Source organism: Trachemys scripta, chromosome 9, assembly GCF_013100865.1.
Source record: "Trachemys scripta elegans isolate TJP31775 chromosome 9, CAS_Tse_1.0, whole genome shotgun sequence".
Classification (NCBI taxonomy): Eukaryota; Metazoa; Chordata; order Testudines; family Emydidae; genus Trachemys; species Trachemys scripta.
In genome coordinates this window covers 71,009,603-71,028,043 of record NC_048306.1, presented here as the reverse complement: position 1 = coordinate 71,028,043, position 18,441 = coordinate 71,009,603, and the positions used below count along the sequence as shown (strand labels likewise).

At 38.5% G+C, this 18,441-nt stretch overlaps 1 protein-coding gene across 1 annotated transcript in view; it reads left to right on the top strand.

The window, feature by feature from the left end:
• DNER (delta/notch like EGF repeat containing) overlaps positions 1–18,441 on the top strand; it is a 280,060-nt gene that overhangs the window by 166,974 nt on the left and 94,645 nt on the right. The window contains exon 5 of the mRNA XM_034781973.1: positions 7,477–7,622. Coding sequence (XP_034637864.1) covers positions 7,477–7,622 — 146 coding nt within the window. The remainder of the gene's footprint in view (positions 1–7,476; positions 7,623–18,441) is intronic.

The following is an 18,441-nucleotide window of genomic DNA, read 5'->3' as shown; positions in this document are numbered from 1 at the left end:
TTATGGTTAAATCCACGTGGATTAAATTTATGTTGGAGAAGAAGACATTTTCTGTGCTCTTTCCCCTCACCCTCCAGTTTGCAACATGGAAATTAAGGTATAGATCATTACAAATTAGAAACACTAACTAATTATCCACATTATACAGTAAAATTGTAAAATGAAATGGAAAAGTCTCCATTAATATTTTCTACAGCACTCATAGAATTACTAACATACCTAGAAGCTAAGGAGTGCTTAATAAAAGCTCTGGAAATAGCTTTCTTTCAGCATCCAAGCAACACGATCCCTGTTTTATTGAGTACTGTACGCATTATAACTTTTATATTGTCCTAAATTTTCTCTCTCCTGCTCGTGGCTGCAGCTCCTTCCCGGCGGGACATGATCCCCGAACATGCAGCGTACGTCCAGTGGCTCCTTCCCGGCGGGAGGGAGACTAGGTGCGGGAGATGCGTGCCGCATGTGGCCGGGGCAGCGGGAGGGAGAGGCGCAGGGCTCCCCAGCAGCAGCGGGGATTCGGCCCGCGCTGCCCCCCTGGCCCCTGCCCACTCCGTGCTGCCCCTGCCCGGACCCACCGCGCGCCACATATGCCCCCCCCCTTTTTTTGCTCCGCCCCGCCCTGCCCCCCACATCCCGATATTTTATAGCGCTGATCTGGTCACCCTAGGTACACTCACAATGGTGCTCATCATCTTCATGCAGGAGTTTCCCAGAGAACTGGTCTTTTAAGGTTTACATGTCCCCTGTGTGAGTTCCCAAGATCTCGCTCATCCTATGCAATTGATTTGTACAGGTTTCACATCAGGCAGGGACCTTTGGAAGAGAGGCAGAATTTACCACATAGTAGAAAAAATTCTTGGAAAAAACATTATGAAATGCTAAGAAAAATGCAGTTGTATTCCCTAAATTCTTTTGTGAAGGGTAAGAATAGTAGTCTGAATTACATCCCTGTTTACCACGTAAACATCATTATCTCTTTGGGAATAACTGCATTAGGGAATAGCTACATAAGAATGAAATCTTAGGGTGCGAGAGGAGGGTAATGTGTCATTGAAAATCTTTCTATTTCATGTACTTTCTGCTTCTCTTTTCGGTCATTCTTGTTAATGATATTTGCATAAAAATAGAATATTTCCTTAGGGTCTTGCTGTTTATTCCCTTCAGAAATCTTAATCCCTCATTGGATGCATATCAGTCACATTCCAAGCAACTAATTTTGATGTCACAAATAAATTTATGACTTCAGATGGGGAATAACATCAGGAGAAAGTGAGCTGTAAAAAAAAAAAATAAAAAAAAAAAAATCTCATTTCCATGCCTATATTAGTGTAATTAAGGGCAAGGAAAGAGAAACAAACAAAACTTAAATAAGTAGGTTTTTCAAAAATTTCCATGATGTATAAAGCTGCTTTTAGAAACTCAGACGAATTTGGATCAAAATTTAGTTTTATTAGAATTTATTATGTTTGTGTTTAGATTAATTGATGGTGGTAACACTGTGCCTTTTAGGCTATGGCTACACAACAGTTTACATTGATATACGTTGTATCACTCGGGTGTGAATTAGCGACCCACTGAGCAACATAACTTGTGCCAATTTATACCAACATACTTTATGCTGTCCGGGGTGGACAGCAGTGTCGGCAGGAGTGTGGTAGCCCATAGAAGCACTTACATGCACTTTCCAGCAGAGCCCAGGTGGACATCCAGTCAAAAATTTAGCTTTAAAGACTCAGTGTCATTTTGTGTTTTGCCAAAAGTATGGGACAGATAATGTGTAGCCTGGATGGACAAGTTTGTTGTCACTTTCCACTGGTTTGATTTAGTCCATGTCTGTCTCTGATAGTGTCCGGTACCCAGTGCTTCAGAGGAAGGTTTAAAAAAATAGATGAACAAGATTTAATAGACAGTTATAGAATTAAACCGCTCGTAGGGGAGACATCTTCCTAACCCCATTAGTTAGAGCCTGGCTTACACTGTGAAGCGTAAGGATTTCTACCCTTTGTGTTTTTAAAAAGACAAAACCACTAACTCATAAAAACTGAGGCACTGAAAAGAGAGACACAAAAAAGCCTTCTAACTCACTGCCTCTGCCACTGAAATGAACTGAGTTATAGTGGGTGCTGCACCTTCTTAGATGCCCTGGGTCCAAACATTAGGATCCATGAGGGAAGATCCACACCGCCCCATTGGATGCTGCTATATAAAGAGCTCTGAGCATGTATGTTGTGATGGGTTGGGTCACAGAGACCCCCTTGGGACTGATGTGCTGAGACTACCCCTGAGCCTGTTTTCCCTGCCAGCTTGGGACTTCAGAACCCTGTCTTGTTGAGCTAGCCTGCTGCAAACACAGACCCGATCTGAATCACTTCCCCCAAAAGCTGCAGACTTAAGTGGAAACAGCTTAAGAAGTGGTCCTGTCTCTAGCACCCAGATACCCAGCTCCCAATGGTATCCAAACCACAAATAAATCCATTTTACTCTGTATAAAGCTTATACAGAGTAAACTCATAAATTGTCCGCCCTCTATAACACTGACAGAGAGATATGTATAGCTGTTTGCTCCCCCAGGAATTAATTAATTACTCTGGGTTAATTTATAAGAAAAAGTGATTTTATTAAATATAAAAAGTAGGATTTAAGTGGTTCCAAGTAATAACAGACAGAACAAAGTAAGTTACCAAGCAAAATAAAATAAAACACACAAGTCTAAGCCTAATATAGTAGGAAACTGAATACAGATGAAATCTCACCCACAGAGATGTTCCAATAAACTTCTTTCACAGACTGGACTCCTTCCTAGTCTGGGCCCAATCCTTTCCCCTGCGGCCTATAGAGTTACAGCTGTTTCGCGGCGCTTAATGCTTTCCAGGAGGAAGGTGAGGAGGCTGGGCAGGGGTGGGGATTTGGGGAAGGGTTGGAATACGGGTGGGGAAGAGGCAGGGCAGGAGCAGGGCCTCATGGAAGGGGTGGAGTGGGGTTGGGCGGGAGGGGAGGGGAGGGGGCTTTTGTACCTTTATATGAAAAGGTGTCAGTGATGTGGCCCTCAGGCCAATGTACTAGTCCTCATGTGGCCCTCGTGGTGATTTGAGTTTGAGATCCCTGTTATAAATGGAAAAGCACCAGGTTTAAGATGAATTCCAGTACCAGGTGACATGGTCACATGTCCTGTGAGACCCCGAGCCTTCATTCTTCCTGGCCTGACTCACAGGAAGGCTTGCAAGTAAACACAGCCATTTACAACCAGTTGTCCTAGTTGATGGGAGCCATCAAGATTCCAGACCACCATTAATGTCCCACACTTTGCATAATTATAATAGGACCTCAGAGTTATATTTCATATTTCTTTCAGATATAAGAATGGTACCTTTATACAAATAGGATGACCACACTAGTAGATTATAAGCTTTGTAATGATATTTTACAAGAGACTTTTTGCATGAAGCATATTCCAGTTACATTATATTCACACTCATTCTGGGGAGGGATAGCTCAGTGGTTTGAGCTTTGGCCTGCTAAACCCAGGGTTGTGAGTTCAATCCTTGAGGGGGCCATTTAGGGATCTGGGGCAAAAATCTGTCTGGGGATTGGTCCTGCTTTGAGCAGGGGGTTGGACTAGATGACCTCCTGAGGTCCCTTCCAACCCTGATATTCTATAATTAGCATATTTTCATAAAATCATATAGAGTGCAACGTCACATATGTCAAGTGCATGTTCAGGAGAGGGATCCATATAGACAGTATTAGTATCCATGTATTAATAATGCAGAAATACCAGCATTTTAAAAAAACATCCTAGGTTAATTCTGAAAAGAAGAGACTAAAGGATTTCCTTGTGGCAAGGGGAATGTGTTTCCTATGCAAATCCAGAGAAATTTTAGATGATATTAATATTTATATCTTAATTCTCCAAGCCTCAAAATATGGCAGTTCAGCTAAACTTCTAGAATCTGTAGAGGCTCCCTTTCTCTCCTAGCACTTTTCTCCTCCATCCGTTCAGGTGCCCTCCCCTTTACCTGCAGTTGTCTTTTGCAAAGAGAGAGACAGTAGCCTGCAAATTGTCCTGTCCCTTCCTCCTTACTGAATGGAAGCAGCAGCAGCAGCAGACCTGTTGCCCCTGTGACATATTAAGGGGGCATCCCCTGTCTTTTCTCCATTGAGGGTCTCCCAGTTATGTCTCCTGTAAGTTGGGAGGGTTCACCTGAAGAAATGGAGGAAAATAAACTTGTTCCAAAAGGGTCTTATAAATGTATTTACCTGTGAAAGTGCACTTCAGATCTTCTGCCAAACACTTTGGAAACTTTTCAAAGTGTTTTTACGAGGTTTGTAGATTGATGATGGAGTGAATGCTGAAAGAGGTTTTCAAATATCCCTTGATCAGCAAAGCCTTTCCACGTAAAAACAAAGTCATGCTGCCATTTCCATTCCTGTGTTATAGCTTGTTTTAAATATACCAATATATGCCATTGCCCAGAGTTTTCTCAATCTGAAACTATGCTAATTTATATGTTCCTATCTCCAGGCAGTGTCAGGAAATAAGTTGATGGGGTCTACAGCTCCTCCGTCTGATAAATGATCAGTACAAATGAGAGTGCTTTCACCCAAAAATCTTTCACCCTCTCCTGCACATGCACTTGACATACAAGCTCAGAACTCTTTACGTAGCAGCGTCCAGTGTGGTTGTGTGGATGCTCCCTTATGTATCCAAATGTTTGGACCCAGGGCATCTAAAGCACACATCTAAAATAGCAATAATCCCGAGCAACCCAGATATAGTTACCCAAAGTCTGAGATGGTGTTGAGTGGTCAGCAGCAGGTTTGTGGGGGCCAGCCTTCCTCCTAGCCACTAGGGAGTTGGATGTCAGCCTCCTAGCTCATAGAAAACATCTTCAAACTTCTCCAAATTACACACACTGACTGATCTTTTTATAGGTTGCTCAAAACAAATAATAACTCATAGTAACCCCTTGCAAACTAATAGTTTTCCTAACATCAGCGAGCAACTCCTAGTCATAACATCAGCAGAAACTCATAATCGGAACACACAAATCCAAGGTCAGCTATCCACACTTTCGCCCATTCTCATGATTCTTCCAATTTTATTTTCCATCCTTATCAGCAAAACTGCAGCTGCAGCTATTTCCTGTGCTTATACAAAGCTCAAGTTATTTCTAACAATGTGGTGTTCTCGCTTCCAGTTAATGGTGGCTGAGTGCACAAAATGGCTGTGGTATTGTCAAATCAATTTATTTTGTAACAATGCCTTATAGAAACACAACTGGGTTTTTAATACGCAGCAGAAGGAGAATTGTATTACAAGGAGAGAAATGTATATGGAACAGTATGTTTTGGCTGAAAAATTAGAACCAGAAGATTGCACAGTTTGTTGCTTCTATAGGTTGAGATCATTTCACAGACCTGGGGCTTCTTTATACCTCCATTCCACAAGCTGCCTGTGTGCCATCCTCCCTGCGTCGTCTATTTCAGGGACCCCTCATGCCGGGGTCTTTGTGTGCCTCATTTTCCCCCTCCACCCTGTAACAAAATAGGAGATAGCTGTATTGTGTTTGACTATTGTGCATTCCTTTCTGTTTGTTTGTTTGTGATAGGTTACTTACTGTGGGGTGAGATCAAAAGGAGGTGTTGGAGAAATCAAGCAGGAAAGACAAAATTATGACCTAGATAAGGAGCATCCCAGCAAACACTCAAACAATAGGCAGGTTACTTGCTGTAAAGAGGCTGCCTGCCTGGTGCCAGCAAGGTTATACAGCTGTTTTCTCCAGGCTGAGACCAGAGATCAGAAGACACTGGTCAGTTAAAGATTTGCTCCTGCGGAAAGGGGAGGAAAGGTTGTCAGCAGACTGAGGCTGACACCCAGGCTGATTGAGACATGGAAAGAGGGTCTGTGGGGATGAAAACTAACTCTCAGACTCAGAAGGGTAGTCTGCAATATGCTGGACCAACCTGAGATATTTATAGAGAAGTTAAGATCCCTGTAGGACTTTTAACCCATTTGCTATGCATGTGATGCACCCTTTGCCAAATAAATACTACTTTGTTCTGAAAAAGCTGTTTCTCCATCACTGCAAACTTATTCTGTCATAGTCTCCTGGAGGAAATGAGTGTACAGGTGCCAAAACCAGTTTGGCCTTTCAGATTAACATGATTGGTAAATAGGAGGGCTGCAAGCCAGAGATCCAGTCTGAGGGTAGGACTGTGTTGTTCTACCCAGAGTGAGGTGTGGGAAGCTAGAGCCTGTCACCTGAGGGGTGCACTTAAAAGTGGCCAAAAGCACAGCTTGCACTCTAACCATGAAACTCCCCATTCATTCCATCCCCTCATACCAAGGGCTCTATACAAACCCATTCTGCCCTCTGCCAGGGATTCTGTGTGCCTCCATTCCTCTCATACCTTCACTTTCCCAATTGTCGTCTTCCATTTTTTCTTTCTCTTTCAGGGTGTCAGTATTTTGAACTGTATTGGGAGGGTGGATAGAGCTGATCTGGAGGCATTGTTATTATGAAAGGTGTTAATGACTGCCATCAACTATTTGATCTGTAGAAAATTACAGAATACTTGAGGTGCTCGTCCTGCTGACCAGATGGTGGGGACAACTTGGGTCTCCGATTTCTCCCTTCCAGTTTTTTTGATTTTGAGCAAAATCAATAGGGTTCAGTCCAGTGATGGCTAGAACAGTCCCCGAATTTTTGGGATTGGATGTGATGTTCAAAAGTTCTCATGTTACATTGAAACAGAGTAATGCCTTCAAGTAGAGGGTAAAGCTGCTCAACTTTGATCTAAAATGCTACTAGGAAACATTTGAGTTGTTAGTAATTCATTGTAATTTATGTTGTGTTGTTTCAATGATATGCTTATTAACTCTGTTCAAACTAAATTTTCCATGCTACAGATTGATTATTTAAGTTAATTTTTAACCTAATTTGTTTACTTTGTTGGCTTTGCTTTCATGTTACCATTAAAAACTGAGACAAAATCAAGGAAAACTAGGCTTTTATTTTGTCTACTCTCCTAAGCTATTGTAGTTGTCTGTTATATATTTTATGGTACTTAAACTAAGATATAGTTTTATCGGAAACAAGGCAAATTGAAGATCAATGTTAAGGGGCAGGTTAAGTACTTTTTACTTAAGGCCATGTTAAGCAAATTATTAGTTCATTCTTTGAGGTGAAATGGGAGTTTTGCCAGAGGAAGGAGTGCTGAATGACACTCTAATGATGCATTTTGACTCTGGAATGTCTTCCATTTGTCAGTCAACTTGATCAGTAACGTGGACAAATTCCACCCTAACTTAAATCCCATGTAAGCTTTCAGTGGGGTTTCATGAGAAGTGAATGAGGGTGAAATTTGAAACATAGTTTCTTTGTATTCAATATTTTTTTACTTTACTAATAATAAAACCATTCATTAGAATTTTTTATTTTAAATTAAAACCCTTTAATCTCTGTTTCTTTTCAGGCTTTGTGAATGATTCAATTACTAAATGCATTGTGGCTTTACGCTTAACTGTGGTAGTAAAAGTCAGCACCTGCATGCCTGTGGGAAGCTACTCAGATGACTTTCAGTGTTTGGGAAAAGGAAAATGTATCACAAAACCATCTGAGGTAAGGTGAAACATTATCAAAAACCTTATTTAAAGAGTAGACATTAAATGGGGTAGGACATAGTTCATATGTTTAGACTAGTATTTTGATACTAATTCCACTGTGTGTGCGTGTGTGCATGCATGCATGTCTATATGTTTCAAAAGCTGGTAGAGCTTACTAAGTAATAACAGTGTACTTGTCTGTCACATCATTTACAAAACTGAAGATCTAAAAAGCAAAGAAATAATTAAAGATGTGAAGAATCAAACACTGCCCAGATAACACAAAAATATTCGTATCAAGTATAAAGTAATTAATATTTCATCACAACAAAACCAACTTAACTTTCACCATCAAGGAATACTTTTCTTCACTAGTGATCTCAAAATATAAAAAAAAACCCTTTTGAAACAAAAGCATTAATTGATATATGTTCACATGAATGATCTCCATAGTGTTATATTGGCAATTTCTTAAATATTTAGGTAAAAGATCAGTAGAATGGGTACACAGCTTCCCCTGAGGACTATAGCCTGGCTTGAGAGTAGAAAGGGGAGGGAAAGCAGAGGCTGCACTGAAGAGAGCTGAGTTGCAATAAGTGGTGAACCCAAATCTTCACGTGAACCTGCAGACCTGTACAATCCGGTTTGTGCAGCCCACGCAGCTCTGTTGTTTTTAAGGTTTTATGTAATCTTACACCGTTCTCACCATGTATGTTAGTCTATGTAATGCCTTATTCAGACATTTAAAAATGGTGCCACCGAGTCATATAAATCAGCTTGGGTAGAAACAAGGCAGAGCTGTTTGAGTAATGCTGAAAATCAAAAAGATACACTAGAATTGGAAAACATACAGTGAAGGGTAACAAAAATGATTTGGGTTATGGAACAGCTTTCAGATGAGGGGAAATTAAAAAGACTGGGACTGTTCAGCTTGGAAAAGAGACACTGAAGAGGGATATGATAGAGGTCTATAAAATCATTACTGCTGTGGAGAAAGTGAATAAGGAATTGTTATTTACTCCATCACATAACACAAGAACCTGGGATCACCCAAACAAACAAATAGACAGCATGTTTAAAAAAACCATAATAGTATTTCTTCACACAATGCACAGTCAACCTGTGGAACTCGTTGCCAAGGGATGTTGTGAAGACCAAAACTATAACTGGACTCAAAAAAGAATTAGATAAGTTCATGAAGGATAGGTCCATCACTGGTTGTTAGCCAAGATTGTCAGGGATGCAGTTCGATGCTCTGGGTGTCCCTAAGCCTCTGACTGCAACATACTGGGACTGAATGACTGGGGATGGATCACTAGTTAATTGCCCTGTTCTGTTCATTCCCCTGAAGCATCTGGCATTGGCCACTGTCGGAAGACACAGGATACTGAGCTAGATAGACCATTGGTCTGACTCACTATGGCCATTCTGATGTTTTTATGTTATATTGTTTTTCCTTACTGTATCTGATTACTGTTGACTTCACTTCTCTTTCCCTTTAACAATACTATATTGAAGGACTATAGTAGAGATCATAGGAATTTCATTGATCACTTTATGGTCTGATAGTTCCTCTAGATAAAACAACATGCAAAGGAAAGAATTATAAAACCTTCTGCTAAATTCTGCTGTCTGGGTGTCATTTTTACCTTTCTTGTCTGTGTTTCTTTGAATTAGGCCACATATTCTCCATTAGTCTATATGGAAAATGTCTTGTGTATATATTCGTTTTTTAACAACAAACATTTTAGAGCACAGTAAAAACCTAGATTAACTGTGAATATTTAATATTCACTTGGGAGATAAAAGTAGTGGTGGCTGTTGAGCAAATATTAACATCTGTTAGCCTTCTGTGCACAGAAAAGTTGGCACGTTTGGGGAATTAAATAATAACTCAGCTGCTACCATTTACTAATTTAAACTCTAAACAAAAGCACATTACGTTGACAGAAAATTATAGTTTAAACTGCAATGATAATAATTGAACTGCTAAAATACATATATATCCATGACAGTATTAACATCTGGAAGAATGGAACAGCTTCTTCAGACCTGAAAAATAATGTTTTTAAAATACTTGAGATATTATACACAAAATTACTACAAGACCATTTTAGAAATAAATGCTACTTTCCAGTTTAGGGCCTTACTGTAGTGGTTGTCTATCAATGTTGTTCATTCAAGTACATGTGTCCTATTTCATAAACTAGTTTAATTTTTTAATTTGTTTCCTTCTAGATTTTAAAATTTTCTTTCAGAATCACAGCTTTCTAAATCACATAAGCTTCTTACATAATAATACATTAAAAACTTAGTATGGGACATCATAATGTGAATATGTGCCCATTCTTTATTTAGTAAGAAGAATTATTTAATTTAGTATGGATAATTTTATTTGTTTGGATTTTTAAATGCATTTATTAACACTCCTAAAGCACAGGTACAAAATTGAAACTTTATAAGAGTAGTTCAACTAAAAATCATGTGGAAGATAAAGCATATGAACTAGAATGTTCACTAAAAAAGGAGGAAGGCAGTATACTTCTCCCTTTCCTCTTTCTCTCTGTTTATTTTCCCAACCTCTCTCTCTTTTCTCCATCTGTTAATATGTAATGTTATATTCATAGACCTAAAGATCTACATTGACTGTTGTATCTGACTATTTTGGAAGAAGTGATGACCTACTGGTGTATTCTGTGTTTCATTCATGAAGATATGTGCATTATAATTTGTAATGAACCTATTTATATAGATCTTTGACCTGTACCATTTTACAAAAAATAAAAAAGAAACAAAATTGGTTCAGTGCTATCAAATAGGGTCTGTCAACCCTCAACTTCAAAACCCCATTCAATATCCACCACTCCACCTTCAAATCTTTGGAAAACAAATGCCCAATATAAGTCTTGATCCAGGCTTTGACAGACCAAAGGAGAAGTACTTTCCAGGGGTGACGAATCCTCACTGAGAATGCCCAATCAGTAGGTCCCATTCATGTAATCATTACTAGCCTTTATTGTTGTACTGGCATAGAACCACATAAAGAATCAGGCTATAGGGAGAGCAAGGCATCACCATTTAAAGTTTTATAGGTTAAAACTCAGAACATGGGAATTATTTTTGCAAACAATGGCCTTTTTCATTGAAAAATTCCAAAACTCAGTTTTTTTGACGAGCTCTGTAGCTGGTAGAGAAACGATGTATTTTTCACGAAAATAATGAAAAAAGGATAATTTTTTGTCAGAACATTTCAAATTTCAAAACTTTTTTGCAGCAGCTCTAAAAATGAATGCATTAAACCTCAGTCAGAAATCATTTGATATCAGTGCCAATCACACAGAACAGATGTAACGGTCTGCCTATGATAAACATGGCCAAATAGACAGGCAGATGAATTCTGAAATTTTAGAATGATCTTAAGATATGTCATCCCATTTAGAGTGTATTACAGTAATGCAATCCAGTCTTGATATGACAAAAGCTTGGATGACCTTGATGAGATTTGTATCTGAAAGAAAATGTTACAACCTTTTTGCCAAGCACACATGATAAGTTGCTTTTTGGTTAAGTGCTGAAACGTGTAACATCCATCAGCTTCTGAACTCCAACTAGATCTCTAGTTTGTAAGCCTGCATAAGAAATGGCAGGCTTACTCTCTCAACTGGGGTGCTGATATCTTTGCTATTTCTTCAGATTGCATCCTGCACCTTATAAGCATCACCTTTGACTTTTCTGGGTTGAACCTCAATCAACTAATCCTCATCAACACCCCAGTCTCTGTTAGACATGAAACAAGTCATTCAGCTGCGTTAACTGTGCTAGAAGAGAGAAAAATATTAAGTTGGATGTCATCTGCATACTATAGACAGCACAGCTGGTATTTCTAACCTCCTAAAAGCTCAAATGATCATTGAACAGGAGAGGGGACAGAATGGAACTCTCTGTCTCTGCATGGGAGAGCCCTTGAGGGAAATTAATAACTGTCTAGGACTACCCTCCTGGTTCTCTTAAGGAGAAAGGAATGGAGTCGCTTGAGGGTCTCCATCTATTAGTGCTAGGCTCTGTAGGGGAGAAAACACACCTCATGGTGTTGCCTGATTTGTTGAGTGGATATTGATTATATCGATTTTCCTTTAGAGTTTCCAGTTAAACTCCCAATTGACAAAACAATTCAACTTCTTGAGGTTCTTTGCCAGGTGCCGCCCCAGAGTCAAGCACAACAGAAAGATTAAGTTCAATTTCAAATTCAGTTTCTTGTTGGGGACCCTGACATGCAAAACAGTGACTCACACGCTTGGAGCAGGGCTAAGATTTTAATAATTTTATTAATACAATCAGTAAACATACAAATGTTCCAAACCAAATGAGAATGTAACTATAGTGCAACAAGAGGCTGACATCCCACATCAGACCATATGCGTACTCTTACAATTCTCATGGAGACCTAGAGGTGGGAAGGCAGGGTCCTATCTGATCTCTGGCATGCTAAGCTAGTCTGATGGTCAAGGTCCTGAGAGCTCTCTAGCTTCTGTGGTGGTTGGACCTATTATAGGGTCCAGTGGCTGCCGTGAATATGCATGCAAATATTCTACTTCCTCTATCCACAACTTAATTCCTCACTCTGATAATATTGGGGTGTCTGTAGCCTATAGGTTAGCATATTAATTATCCCAAGTCCATTGTCATATATGTAAATTTGTTGCCATAACAATCCTGCAATTATATGTTTGCAGATGTTCTTATCCCAAAATACTTAAAATGCCTGTTAGTTATTTCATGCACTACTAGCAAAATTGCAACTGTAAACCAAGCAAAAATCTTATCTTAGGTTCCCCTATAGCTCAGTGTTTTTACTGGTTAACTTACTTATGCTAAGGTTTGTAGGTCTAAAGCCTCATGCTAAGTGCTCAAGCTGAGTCTTACGGGGTTTGGGCCTGTAGGTTCCTTGCATTACCGCTGGATACAATATTTATATTCTGCAGGCTACAATGATCAGTGATAACTAAGCCAGGTAATATATCTAAAAGAATCAGGAATAGTAATCATCAGTGATCACAACTGGTACAGTTTATGATATGCTCTAACGCTAACTAGGGCCACAGCTGTCCCAACAAGCTTCCTCCAAAAATGAAAGTTTGAGCCTAGGTGATAGCTGAAGAGATTTTTTTCTTGATTAAGGGTCTAATAATTGTTTCTTGGAAAAAGAAGCTGGTAACTTGTGGATGCCCCCATTCTCCCTTGACCCCCTGCCCCCCAAAAGGAGTTTGTGGCCCTTAGATGCGCAGGAATAGACAGAAGGGCTCAGATTATGTCCCCAACATATTTGCCTATTCAGTCAAAGGGTGCGTAGACTTCATTTTTGGAAGTGGTGGAGGCAGTTACATATATTGAGTCAAAAGGAGATTTATGAATTCACTCCATCACTGGCCATTTCTTTGCTCACTGTACTTCATCACACTAGTTTCAAGAGGCTGAAATATTGTCTTATGTGGTTCTCAAATTGAAACCTTTTTTTGGTTGGTCCTACAAAATAAGCAGATATCCAACCCCCATTTTCTGGCCAATGAAGTAATACTGTTAAAAATAATAGGTTATTTAGAGATCATTCCTGAAATGCGTTGTGCCATCGATCCCCATTCAAATCAGCATGAGTCAAGGATCCAGGGAATTCAGTTTTAGTATACATGTTATAGCAAAGAGCATACTGAAAACAGACCAATGAATAGTAATAATAGGAGCATATTTATTAAAGGAATAACTTGCAATGGGAACAGCTTCTAGCACACTGTAGTTTATGGCTAACTACCAGCAGCAGGTGGCGCTATTGGACCTAGAGAAGCCATAGAGAGGTCAGTTTCTGAAAGAGTCAGATACCAAAGTATTATAGGCAGAAAGAACTAGAATTAGAATTAACAATATCCTTCATAAATCTTTGCTACAGATCAAATTTGGGCTCACAATTGTAACTATTCTTTAATTTCTACAGAAAAGTCGTTCAATTCTTTGGAACATACTGGGGAAAAAAAACAACCCCAACATTTATGATTCTCTACATGCAACCAAACTACTTTAAAAATCATTCTAGACTGCGGATAATCAGCCAAGGCATCGGTTATATTTCTGATTTCCAAATATAATTAATTTATGAACAGTTTTTTACACCATTGAGAATAAAAATGTCATTTTATTTATTTCTCCCTACTGGTTTTTCAAACAGAAATGTTCTTGCTCTTTAGCCCTACAATTTAAGACTGGAAACTTTGATTCACAACCAATATGAACAGTGCAGTTTTAATTAACTTGATTGTGGGAGGTGCATGCTGAGTTGAGTGGGATGTTTTTGCCACTATTTTCCTCATCCAAGGTGAGACATTCCATGAAATGGCTTGGTGATTTTTGTAGTGATATAGCAAGCAACTGCCAAAATTATATGCTCAACATGACTCAGTCATAATGTCAATTTCCCACAAGGCTGATCTTCTGTCCTTCTTTTTGCAAAGCTGAAACTTTAATTTTATTTATTTTTACAACATGCCCTTTGTGATTTTCTGTTTGTTTTTATCTATAATTCATTCTGTTTGTATAATCTAGTCTTCCAAGATGCAAAGCATGTTTTTAGAAGAATGTATAAAAGGCCTAGTGCCCTGAATAAGCTAAAAGCTCCACTGGCTGTAGTCATTGCTTCCACTGCCAACAGGAATATTAATGACCCTCTTTGTTTGTTTATGTACCTCACCATTTTGATTCAAATGTATTTTAATGGAAAAGAAATATGTTACCACATCTGCTTAACTGGAAAGTAAATTATAATTAACAGTTTCCTGTAGTATAAGTACAGAGGCATGCTGTAATCTGTAGAGCATGTAAAACAGTAAACAAATAAACTTGGTCCGGATCTAGAGCTCATTACCCAACTTTTACTCATTCCTTGCTCAGGAAAACTCCTGAGTAATGAATATGTTGGCCCCCTATGTTTGGATGGAGTCAAATATTATTTTCACCAGCTGTTGAATACAATGTAGTAGTGAAATCAAAAGGGCTTCCAGGGTATAGATTCCCTTCCAATTTTGGCTGTACTGATGATGAGAGGAGTGTAATACACAGATCTCTGGTCCAAATTCTGTTGAGAGAGTAGATTCTGAGTCAAGGTTGCATCCTCTTCCAACAGAATTTCTGCCTGTGTGGGAACACCATCTCCCCAAATAACGTTAGGTAGGCCAACAAAATCACTTGTCCATCAACATAGCTGTGTCTACACTGGAGGTTTTGTTGGCATAGCTTTGTCGGTCAAGTGTGTGGTATTTCCCCTACCTCCCCCCCCATTAACATAGCTATGCCAGTATACGTTTTAAATTTAGGCAAAGGCTTTGATTCATACATAAAAAAATGTACACCTCTACCCCGATATAACGCTGTACTCGGGAGCCAAAAAATCTTACCGCGTTATAGATGAAACTGTGTCATATCAAACTTGCTTTAATCTGCTGGAGTGCGCAGCCCCGCCCCCCTGGAGCACTGCTTTACCGTGTTATCCGAATTCGTGTTATATTGGGTCGCGATATATCGGGGTAGAGGTGTACTTTATTAGGTATCATCTTTGTATGCCTTGCAACATACGGGCATGATTTTTGTATTTTTGCCAGTATGGGTTAACAATGAGCTTAGAATAATGGCACATAAATCATGTGTAATTAGCATCTTTAACCTTCTTAAAAAGTTCATACTTTCTAAGATACATATATTTTGATGAAGGAATCAATGCCAGTTTAAGTAGCATAAACTTTATTAGTTTAACAATTAAAAAAAACTTGAAGATCTTCATACATCATTTTTCTTTAACATTAATAAATTTTAATTATATGGTTTAACAGAACATCACTATATAACATTCAACTATAACTATGTAACTTCAACAGTGAAACCCTTAGGTAAATTTCCCCTTTAAACCATCATATGCACCAGTACCGCTTACCCTGGTTTCAAGTTGGGGCAGTTGCACCAGTGCTAATTGGCTCCTATAGTAATTTTCCCTGTTTATACTAGGGGTTTGCGCTGGTGCAGAGATATTGGTGACTGGGCGCCAATGTCTGAAATTCCCCATGTAGAAAATCGAAGGAGACAATTGAAAAATAACATTCAGTGCTTTTATGTATGTAGCAGTAAATAAATATAAATAGACTAATAAACGCTTCAAGATTCAGAAGATAATACTGCCTATCAGAACTGTAAAAGCTATCAAAACTAGACACAGCTGACCTAGCTGTTAAAGTTATTTAATTCCTTCTGAAACACGCAAACGTTCTGGTGTGTTTTCTCTGAATGAGGTCTGTATGATACCAGCTCTATTCAGAGGCAATACTAGAACAGCATATTTTCTGGACATTATTCAGTATGTCATTTAGCACTGAAGCAATTACCACTATTAGCATTTAAGTAATCACAAATAGGATTTCATTAAGATAAATGACAGGAAGGCCACATTTCTCCTGATGCTGCTGTTTTAGTCTGTCTGAATGTATTCAGATGCAATAAAATACTGATGTACATTCTGATGGCAGTCTTCACAAACAAAGCTTTGTTTCATAATGAAAGCTGAAGTATTTTAGATAGAGGCTTTCATTTACATTGGTGTAAATCAATGACTTCAGTGGAGTTACTCCAGATTTACACTAGTCTAAATCAGAGTAATATTTGGTCCATAAATTATAGTAATTAGCCAAAAATTTGAACAAATATTAAGTCTTTTTGAGCAAGGGAGAGGCAGGCATCAGATTAGGTCTGAACATCTTTGTTAAGGATAAATCTACTATAATTAAGAATGCAGAATGAATTATCTGTCTCAATGTAATTTTTATAATCTCTCTTGCTTGTAAAAATATCAGAAATCCAGCATCTGGTACAATGATTATTCCTCTTATTTATTTCCAGTAGTACTCTTAGCTTGTTTTGGCTGTAGGTACAGTATATCACTAGAAAATAGCAGAGAATTTATATTTTGGATTTGCTAATAAGAAATTGGTTTGATTTCAATTTAATTGCTACCCAATCTATATATGTATACTGTTATAGATTTACACTCCAAATTATAATTAACTAAAATACACAGAAGAATTGTATATAAATTACATTATTTGGTTCGAATTGTTTAGATACTATTTTGTTTAGGATTATGACAGTGTGTAATTTCTCCTTCCCTTTGTGTTGCTTTTGTACTCAAATTAATGAGCACGTCACCTACACAGGAAAAATATATAACACCATGATTTGGGAAAAATGAAGATGACTTATCTAATAGCAAATAATGACACCTAATCATCTCTGCAGAATAACTTCTGTGAACCCCCAAACTGTTATTTATCATTAGAAATTTGAGTTGGAAGTGTTGCAACACTTTTCATTGTCAAAATTTCAAAAAAACCTTTCGTTACTATATTTTATGGTAAATTGCTACTACATATCTTCTGACATCATCATCATTATCCTTAGCTTTTTAACTGTCCATTTTGTTAACATTAGTTACTAAAACACTTTTGAATTTTATGCCTCTCTTACTCCAGTACCTATATAACATACTGATTAGTACTCTATGCATATGAGATAGTAGATCTCCGTGTTTAGTTGGGGTGGACAGGAGAGAGGAAAAACATGACAACTCCCACCTGTTTATGCTCTCTGTATGTGTGTATATATATCTCCTCAATATATGTTCCATTCTATATGCATCCAAAGAAGTGGGCTGTAGTCCACGAAAGCTTATGCTCTAATAAATTTGTTAGTCTCTAAGGTGCCACAAGTACTCCTGTTCTTCTTTTTGCATGATTTTCATTAGTATTTTAATTTTTTCCATTATGCTTTTTCTAAATAAATTACTGCTCACATCTTTTATAACTGAGATCTATGCTGTACTTTGGTCAGTTTAGATATGTATTTGAACACCCTGAACTTTGGTGAAGTTTGCACTGGATTCTGATGCAAACTTCATCACTGACACCAATCTCTATAATAAGTTGAATCAAAACTCCAGATGCAAGCATCTCCAGACTGTGGAAGTTGACATCTGGGTCCTAATTTAAACTCTGTACCCGAGGCCCTCTTCTACCTAAGCAACACCATTCTCAAGGCTGTTGTAATATCATTGGCTGTAAGCAGAACTCCTCATTTACTTCAGTGTGGTGTTCTGCTTAAAACTGATAACATGATACGTCTCTAAATCACAATTTGCTGCTTCTATTCTGCAGAGCACTGTCCTGTGTTGTATTGTTATGTACTTTCCTTTCCACAGTATAATCAGCCATGCAGGGCTGAATTAAGGCAATCTGGTGCCTCTATGGCTCTGCCTGTGCTGTGGCCCCACCCTTACTTGCAGTGGCAGCAGGATTCAGAGTTAAATTGAATGGGGTATTGTTTAAGGGTGTGTACAGACCAAGACAAACGTTAGGTCAATTCATATCTTCATTGCATACATGCTGGGGTGCTGGAAAAATTGTTATAGTGGGGTGCTGAGAGCCATTTAACCATACTCTAAGCACTGTATATAATGGAAATCACGTCAAGCCTCGCTCAATGGGGTTACAGTTCTAATTGGGATGTTGGGCACTAATAATAATAATCATTAATAATAATACCTAGCTCATAAATAGTGCTTCTCAAAGCACTTTATAAAGGTCAGTATCATTATCATTTTACATATGAGGAAACTGAAGCATAGAGAGGAAATGACTTGCCCACGGTCACCCCAATAATCCAATGGCAGAGCCAGGAATAGAACCCAGTCCCAGGCCAATGCTCTGTCCACTAGGCCACATTGCCTCCCCATAACACAAACGCTACCATTA